The sequence below is a fragment of the Lampetra fluviatilis genome, chromosome 37 (assembly GCF_964198595.1).
Source record: "Lampetra fluviatilis chromosome 37, kcLamFluv1.1, whole genome shotgun sequence".
Taxonomy (NCBI): domain Eukaryota; kingdom Metazoa; phylum Chordata; class Hyperoartia; order Petromyzontiformes; family Petromyzontidae; genus Lampetra; species Lampetra fluviatilis.
In genome coordinates, this window is record NC_136311.1 from 6,133,575 (window position 1) to 6,143,052 (window position 9,478).

Genomic DNA, 9,478 nt, shown 5'->3' on the forward strand with positions numbered 1-9,478 from the left:
CGTTTATGAACTTGCGTTAAGACAATTTAGATATTTTTGCTGCTATGAATTTCCAAATGATGTCACTTTGTTGAGCTATCATTTGTGGCCTATTGAAAAATAAATTAACACCTCAGTGGGCTTTGCCTAGTCGGATGCGGATAGTTTAGTTTTATTTGCATGTGTTTGGGCGATTTGTTTACCTTTCTTGTACTTTTCACTCCTATCGTGTTTTTGTATTGTTTGTTGCTGTAACGTCCTTACCCACCCCGACTGGACATCTGTGAAAAAGAGCTTTATAGCTCATAGGATTTCTCCAGTATAGATAAATATTCTGATTCTGATCCGAACATTGGACAGAATTGGCAAAACCCTTGCTTGCTTTTCAACTTTTTCTCCTCCGGTTTTATCGAAAAGCCACATCAATCGGCATGTTTGCCCCATGACGTGACGACTTGATATTGATTGGCTCCGTCGGGTGGCTGGAGGGTTATCGTACGAAAACAAAAAATTCACAGAACACCTTCGCGATCTAACCCAGGAAGAAACCAATTACGAATCGTCATAATGTCGGTCATGAAAGCCTCCGGGTACAATTAACCGTCCCACTGTAAGAGCCGCCTGGGCCATTTCGCCGCAGCCACAGAGCCATTTACAACTCCAAAGGGAATTTTAAAATCGCTCATTTGAGCGAGCCATATCAAAGCGGAAAACCACGCACGGAGCAATATATATATAGGAATATATATTATAGGAATATTATATATATTCCCACGCGTGTGCTTTTCCGCTTTGATAAAGCTCGCTCAAATTAGCGATAAAAATATATATTTATTTTAGCATCTTCCGCGGCATTTGCTGCGCGCCCTAAAAGACGGATGGCTCTTCATTTACACATGAAAGGGGCACAATCATGGGGCGGGTTGCCCGGGGGCCTTCCTCCTCATCCTCGCAGCCCCAATGCATTTTACATAAACCTGTCCTCATGCGCAGGTCGTGCGAGCACGACGTGACGCGCATGTTGTTATTTGCGTGCGGGGTGAAAGTGTTTAGAGGTTTTCCTCTCCCCCATGTCATGTCCTTGCGTAGGTTGTTGTCGTCGATGTTGTCCGAAGGCTAATGGCACTCGGGGGCGAGCGGCGACGTGACCGTTAACAGAATCGTGTAGAATAATTAATTGTGCCGGAGGAATCCGATGAGCTATGAAGCTCTTTTTCACAGATGTCCAGCACGGCGACAATCTGAGTTCTATGAACCCGACGAGTTTGATTCTCGGGCTAACATCTGCAGTGAATAGTGCAATTAGAACCGCCCCCCGCCTACTCTCCTCACCCTCCACCTACCCTCTCCACCCTCTGCCACCCTGACCCTGCCCACCCTCCCCACCCTCTGCCACATTGACCCTGGGTCTACCCTCCCCCGCCCCTCTGCTGACAGAAAGCGAACAAGAACAGCCGCTCGTTGGAGCGGTTGAAGAAGAAGCTGTCGGAGCAGGAGTCGCTGCTGCTGCTGACGTCGCCCAGCATGCCGCTGAGGCTCCACACGAAGCACGGCAAGGTATGCCGGCCCACGTGCCGGTCACAGGAACACGCATTGAGATTTCATTTTTGTTTTAGATTCTTTCGCTGCTCTAAAGGGTGGCGCATAAGTCTGGAAGCATTGGAAAAATATTACAAAAAGGGCAATAATAACGCTTTTATTTGCGTACTTTTCTTCACAAACTTTTTGGGACTTGTGCTAAAGCGAGGAATTGCAGTGGGTGTGTCATCGTCGGTGGATCTCCTCGTAGGTTCACTGCGTGGGTTATCTTGTATGGATCCCGTTTCCCTAAACTTTGCAACAAGTTTGCTAACACAGCTCTGCGTTATTGGCTCGCAGTTTGGATGCAGTCGGTTACATTCAACGGCGACCTCCCTCTGACGCCGATTTCCTACGAGCAGAATTATCTGGACTCGTTCTTCCTTTCTCGGAGACATCTTGGGCCTGCAGAAACAAAAACAATATGATCGAGTTGTTCTTCCTTACGAGTCCAGACTCACGAGCCACCCGGTAGATGTCCACGCGATGGGCCGCTTTTGTTGGGCTGTCATTTGTGGGCCCAGGTCGCTTCTGTAGAAGAAGTTGAGACCTCGGTGAGGTTTTGCCAGTTAGGATGGGGATGGTTTAGGTCTATCTGTATTCTCTAGATTTGAAGCTTTTGTGACTGCAAGTATTCATATTCTTAGGTTTTTTTCGGTAAAGTCACGTAGGTAAAAAAAATTAAATTAATAAAAGTAAAATACAAATGAAATAAAAATAAAAATCACGACGTTTCGGAGGCAACACAAGCTTCCGTCCTCAGGTGGAACCGTCACATCACGCTTGCTGTAATCAAGTAAATGAGAGATTCCAAGGGATACTACCCCGTATATATACTGGTCGAGGGGAGGGGGATGGGCCAGGACCGGCCCACTTTTATTATTATGGTAAGGTGCGGCTTGAGACTACGGCTAGTCTACATAACAAAGGACTGAGCCTTTATTATGGTAAGGTGCGGCTTGACACTACGGCTATCTGTATGTGTTTGTGCAATTTCGTTTGCCTTTCTCGTGCTTGGCGCCTGCGTCGTGTGCTTGTATTGTTTGTCGTTGTAACGTTTTTACCCCGTGCCCATACTGGACATGTGTGAAAAAGAGCTTCATAGCTCGTCGGATTCTTCCAGTGGAAAACGCACTAGGGGTACGTAGAAGCAAATGAAAACGAATGTCCCAACACGTGCATGTTACGGCTCTTCTGTTCTCTAAACAAGGAGGGCTTTGGCAGCAGTGGAACGGTCCGTGTGCTCTGGGTCTACTAATGAGCCAACAGTGTAAACAGCTTTGACAAACAATAACAATAGAAGGCTTTCCTTTCAAAAAATCGTTCTCGCCGCTTCGTGGCACGGCGTGCATCGGTGTGTTTCTGCTCATTATCAACGCAGCTGAGATCTCCGCTCAAAACCCGTTTACCTTTCGTTACAACAGAACTGTCTGGCCAGACAGGCTTGCTTGCTTTTGTTGTTGTTTTATACATAAATCATGAATATTTATTTATACTGGAGGAATCCGATGTGCTAGAAATCTCTTTTTCACAGATGTCCAGTAGTTCGCATGTGAGGTGTGATGTCAGCGGTGTAGCTTTCGAGCGTGCAGGCGGTGCAACTGCCCCAGGGCCCATGAGCTAGAGGAGCCCATGGAGTGGGGGGGGGATTGAACAGTGGGGCTACCAGGGTGCCACGGTGGCGAGATGTTAACTACCTCGCCTAGCATACAGGAGGTCGTGGGTTCGATCCCGACCCTAACGCCCGACGTATATTTGGAGTTTGCGTGTTCTCCCTGTCGTCGCAGTGGATTTTTCTCCGAGTCCTCCGGCTTTTCCCTTCACATTCAGAAACATGCCTTTAGAGCTCTGTAGCTCAGTGGACCTTAGCTGGTAAAATAAAAAGTAGTTAAGTTTTTTAGTTTAATTCCCTGCACCAGCATCCATGCCAACCACGCTTATGCCACTATGCGATGTCACATTGTAAAGACCCCAAGATTCGATTGCTCTGTAATCATGAAGTTAATTGACTGCGACTGACATTGGGGCATGGTGAACAATTAGTCGATCTCTGATCCGATTTTACCGCATGTGGTTCGGCGTGGTGTCCGACGTTCTGCTACATTAAAAAAAATATATATTTTACCAGGTAAGGCCCACTGAGCAATACAGCTCTTTTTTCGGAAGCAACCTGCCAACAAATTATAGCTGAAAGAAGGGGCTTATCACGTGCAAATTTATAGCAGCCAAATACTCTAAACGAATGTTTATAAATGTGGATGGAAAAGCCAGAGGACTCGGATAGAGACGCAAACTCCAAACATAACACAGGCGTCGTGGTCGGGATCGAACCCACGACCGCATGTATACCAGGCGAGGCAACTAACTTGCTGGATGCTCGTTCAGAAATTTAAATTCCGTTTCGCTCCAAACGCTTTGAACGTCTTCGGGGACCGAAACTCCTGGGCACATGGAGCGAAACGTCGGACGTCATTCCAGCGCGTGGAGTAAAACGTTGGACTTCATTTCCGAACAGATCGCGGTTCAAGCCGACAACACATCGGAGGGGATATCCAGCACAACTGAAAACCTGCACAAAATAACCATTGCCATCGTTGTGAAGACTCTGATTTACAAAATATATGAGCAGACAATACGCCTCCTTCATATATCATGGACCCCGATGCAGTTGCACCGCCTACACACTCGAAAGCTGTGTCACTGGTTGTGTGTAATTTTTTCATATATATTTTTTTCTACGTGCTTATCTACGATGCAAAATTACGCATCAGCGTTGAAAAGTCTGATGCACTCCTGCGTCTCTGACTCTTCCCCCCCTCTATCCCCCCCGGCCCCTATCCCCCCCCACCACCAGCCTTACACCTTCCTCCTATCGTCGGACTACGAGCGAGCCGAGTGGAGGGAGGCCATCCAGGAACAACAGAAGAAATGTACGTCACAGAGACCACTGTGTCGCCCCCCACCCCCGTCCGCCTTTTATGCGTACTCATCGGAGCGCGTTGGTGGTGGCGGCGACGGCTCGCGCGCGTGTAAATCCGGCAAACTGTGGAGGAGCAAGGGTTTTGTGGATCGAACAGATTTGTGCACGCTCCGTAAAAACCTGCTTGTCCACGTGCTTGTCCGCTGCAGGCACCGACAGCTTTTCGCTGAGCTCGGTGGAGCTGCAGCTCCTCACCTCATCCTGCATGAAGCTCCAGATGGTTCACAACATCCCGCTCACAAGCAACAAGGACGGTCAGAACTCGCGGAAGCGTAGTTCCTCACTCGCTGTTTTCCCGGGCTCGCTGGCGGACCCGGGGGTTGTAATTGCGCGATGTAATCTTGATTGTAATTATCGGCTAACAAGTCCGTTGTCATTGTACAATTAACCCCGGGGTCTTGGACCTGGGTGATTGGATGAGCCACGCAACTTGTCGCCACAGCAAGAGCGAGAGGTTTTTTCCTAACCCAAGTATGAAAATAATAAGTCGTAGCGAAAGCAAGCTGAGCAACACTTTGTCAAATCCGTTTTTGAAAGTAGGTTTTAAAACCAGGGATTTGAGTTGTAAATGCACGGATATAAACTTGTACCAAATCAATAAATTATTTGGTACAAATATTGGGAAGGGGAATGGGTAATATTAATGAACATTGGTTGAGCCTGTATGGTGAGAGGGTTGTGCGTGCTAGACCACTCCAGGAATCGGCTGATATTTATTACGTTGTTTTACATGTCATAGGACTTTAAACATCTCATTTCCGGATGTCTGAGGTTTTTTTTTTTAAGATCTAAAATATCAATGACATTTTTCACTGAATGATGGAATCGCGTAATAACAAATTCCCTCGGAGTAACGTTCGACCAAATCTCACTCTGTCCCCGAATGGCTTGTCCGCCACCAAGCGATAGCGCGCCACGTATTTCCCAGCGTTCTCATTAAACAAACGACTTGCATCTCTTGAAACTCCGCGCATCTGTTTTGGGAGGTTAAACGTTGTGGCGTAATATCGGTGTGACGTACGGCAGGGGTCCGCAAAGCCCGCAGAGAGACCCCCGCTATAAATCCAGCACACTAAACATGGAAAGAATTATCAAATGGCCGGGGGTGAATTTAAAAATAACGTGCGTGTAATTTTGTTTCTGCTTTGCTTGTAAAATGCTCAAACGATCTTGCATACGGCCGCAGTGCGTTTGAGATATTTGGGCAACGTGAGCGACTTGAACTTGTGCTTCTTCTGCTTACGAAGCCAGAAGTCCCATGAGTGCATGGGGGTTGGAAGTTGTCTCTCTCCACAATACTTGTGTTCCGCGTATCTTCTGTAGGCGTATGTACAGACCCATAGACTCCCACTTACAGGATCCCATAGGCTTAAATTCAGATGCATAGACTCGCATACACTTACATGATCGGACTTAAAAAAAAATTGTACGCAATCGCTGAGCACAGAGCCCAAAGGCCAAAAATGCCGGATGGGCAGCAACAACCAGCACCATAAAAGTTGTCATCGATAAGAGTTGATACGTTTCTTGCAATGAGCAAGGTTAGCATTACTTTCCGACGAGCTTGGGAAAAGAAAAGAGAAAGAGAGTAAAAGGGAGGTGTGTGTGTGTGTGTGTGGCGAGCGGTAACGCAGCGCACTAGTCGACCCGAGTTCGATTCCCGCTCACAGCCAACACCGGTGACGATTAACTCAACCGGTCATGGGCCTCCCCTAGGTCCATTCAGCCTCAAATGAGTACCTGGTGTGGCGTGTAAACATCACCATTGGGGAGACAAAGGCGGCCGGGCGTGGTGCTGGCCACCCACCCCCTCGTGTGCCGTGCCGGCCTTCATAGGTGCTCACTATCAGCACTTGCCCCAACAGTCTGTTAAGGCTATATGGAGGATCTTTGTCTTTGTTTGACTGAGACGTGACGCCGTCTCCTTCCCTCTCCCCACAGACGACGAGTCTCCGGGCCTCTACGGCTTCCTCCATGTCATCGTCCACTCCGCTTCGGGATTCTCCGAGGCCGCGAGTACGTGGGTCACTCGCGTCGGCCGCCTGCTGCCGCTGCGATAGCGATGGCAATGGCGGCGGTGGATGTGCGCACGTTGTACACGCACCCACGCAATCACTCGCTCGCTCACTCGCTTAATCTCCCGATCACTCGCGCCATCACTTGCTCACCCACGCGATCACTCACTCGATCGCTCGCTCGATCACCTGATCACTCGCTCAATCACTCGCGTGATCACCCGCGCGATCAGTTGCTCGTTCACTCGCTCATTCACTCTCTTGATCACTCGCTCACCCGCAAGATCACTCGCTCGGCCCCTGCTCAGGCCGCTGTTGGAATTCACTGGGTCACGCCGAGTTGGTGAAGGCGGCGGGGAGCATAGACATGGCTGCATTGAAGTGCGGCCGAGCACAATAGCGGCGCTTTCCTCACCGCCCCGCTGGCTGCTGGCCGCTGTGCAGCCCGGTGCGTCGAGAGTCAATTAAACAAAGTGTGGGCCTCGTCCTTTTCGTGGCTCTTGAGGATCTGGATTAATCGGTGGTAATTACGTTGCGATGAAAATCTGCATTTCACCAACTTGCCAGTTGTTTTAATGAGTTGTGATCTTGGTTGAGTCATTGGGTTGCAGCGGTGGCGCTGCTGTGGTTAGCGCACCGTCATATGAACCTGGGGACCTGAGTTTCATTCCTGGCCACGGCTAACATCAGCGGCGATTGATATTTAAACCAGTCCCAGATGCCCGCTCACCCCCCACCCTCACGAGTTCACCTTCCCACACTGACCAGTGTGGTGAAGTATGGTTAAATAACGACCATTACCGACATGGCAGTGGATTGACAACGGGCTCTAAGTTACCATTAATTTGGTAAATACTTACATTTTTCTTCAAACGCAGTGCTTCATTTTTTTACAAACATTTTATTATTTCTTTCTTGTCCAGGAGAACGTCGTTGATTCAAAGACTCTTTTTGATTATTAGGGTCCTGCCTTGAGCCGTCCTCGCGAATGTTCGTAGAAACGCAGTCAAGTAAACACATCGCGATAAGAAAAATATTGACGCAATCTATTGTCACGCCAGTGGTGTTGTGGGATTGCGAGCACGCACAGAATCTAATTTGGCAATAACGGCAGCCGTGATGCCATTTAGGGAGCTGAATACGCCTCGCATTATTGCATTTGCAAACGTTCCGTGTACTGGTGCAGTAAACTGCTTTATCGTGTTGTATGATTGCAATGTTCCACATTTTGCCAGAGCCCCTTGATGCAATAACAAACAAAAAAATAAACCGCCGTATAATGACGAACCTACGCCGATTCGACGGCGTGCCCACCGCCTTGCGCGTGCCGACATTCGGCGATCGTGGTGCTCCCAGAAGAACCGTTTTCACGTTTTGTTAAACGCCGCGTGATTCCGTTGCAAAAGTTATTCCCTTCTCCGATGAGCATCGAGGAGGTGCTCATCTCCTTCTTCACAGCCCCTGAAGCCAGGAGTGGAAACTCCACATTCCTGCATGGTGGCAGGGGGGGCGAGGACAAGTCGATTCACCGGAAAAAACTCCTGTTGACTTGCCCGCAGAGTGGTAGCCGTTTTACCGACCCCCCGGGGGGGGGATGATTCGTCGAGTCAAACCCCCAAAGCAGGATCTGAACTCGCAAACCCTCTGGAGGCTGCGAGGCACTCTCTCTGCCACTGGGCCGCCCGGCCTGCTATTATTACAAATACATACAAACACTTGTGGATTGCATTGTGTTGGTAAATTGAACGTTTGCAATCACGTTCCCTCCACCACAGATCTCTACTGCTCACTGGAACTGGACTCCTACGGCTATTTCGTGAACAAAGCTCGAACGCGAGCCTCCAGGGACACCACCGAGCCCGAATGGAATGAGGTAACGACGGCAAAGGCTCTCAGCCCTGCAATATCTCATGGGCCTTGATTGCACGTCGGCCTTGATGCAATTGCGATGCTCTATTTAACCTGTAGGCTTTCACGACCAATGTTTTGGTGTTTCTTTGGTTGGGTCAGATCACGTAAATGCTAAACGGCTCTTGTGTTTTTTTCCGTCTAAGCAGTAACAGGGTTACGTAATACGGCAAGGCCACGTGACCGATATCAACACTCGACTGAGCGTGGGAACAGTGAGGGGGAGGGGGGCGGCCGTTGGGCAATCCGGACATTCGATGCTCCGGCCGTGTGACCGATTTCAGGAACATCCTTCCTTTGCGTCGTTCCCAAACGACAAAAAAAAAAAACCTGTTGCACTTAAAATCTGTGATTTATTCTTGCAGTTCATTTGCAGGCTTTGACCATAAACCAAAATATTTGATTGTGTTATTGAGTCGAAATTCAGGTATGCAAAGGTGCAGCCCGTGCAATTGCTTGCTCATGGCACTACTGGCAGAAGGGCCTCCACTCGAGGGAGCTGTATAGTGCCCCCTCTAAGAGTCGGCATTTGGTCTATTCTTCCACGCTGACCAATTACTTCGGCAGGGGTGGGAGTCACCACACTTTACCACTCCACATGCGACTTGCGGACTGACTGACTGTTGCACCTACATATATTTGCGACTGGGCAGGAACTTAAGTACACACCCGTAGACTTACACATACTAGGCCGGTAGGGGAGTTAGATTAGATGGGATAGGATGGGGGGGAATCTTGAGCCAATGACGCTTGCCTTTTTTGGTCAAAAGCGTGGGCGATTGCTTTTGAAACAAAAACTTAAACAAAAAACGATATTTAAACTATTTATAGTTTACCAGGTTAAGGCCCACTGAGCTATGTAGCTCTTTTTCAGAAGCGACCAGGCCACAAATGATAGCTCAAGGAAGTGGTTTATCGCGTGTAAATTTCTGGCAGCCAAACACTCGAAACGCACGATTCTAAATGTGGACAGAAAAACCGGAGGACCCGGAGAAAACTTCACGCGACCACGGGGAGA

At 48.8% G+C, this 9,478-nt stretch overlaps 1 protein-coding gene across 1 annotated transcript in view; it reads left to right on the forward strand.

Moving 5' to 3' along the window:
* Positions 1-9,478, forward strand: part of LOC144945454 (active breakpoint cluster region-related protein-like) — a 119,250-nt gene that overhangs the window by 68,088 nt on the left and 41,684 nt on the right. Inside the window, exons 11-15 of the mRNA XM_078873970.1 lie at positions 1,417-1,536; positions 4,412-4,487; positions 4,687-4,791; positions 6,479-6,553; positions 8,328-8,425. Of these exons, the coding sequence (XP_078730096.1) occupies positions 1,417-1,536; positions 4,412-4,487; positions 4,687-4,791; positions 6,479-6,553; positions 8,328-8,425 (474 nt within the window). The remainder of the gene's footprint in view (positions 1-1,416; positions 1,537-4,411; positions 4,488-4,686; positions 4,792-6,478; positions 6,554-8,327; positions 8,426-9,478) is intronic.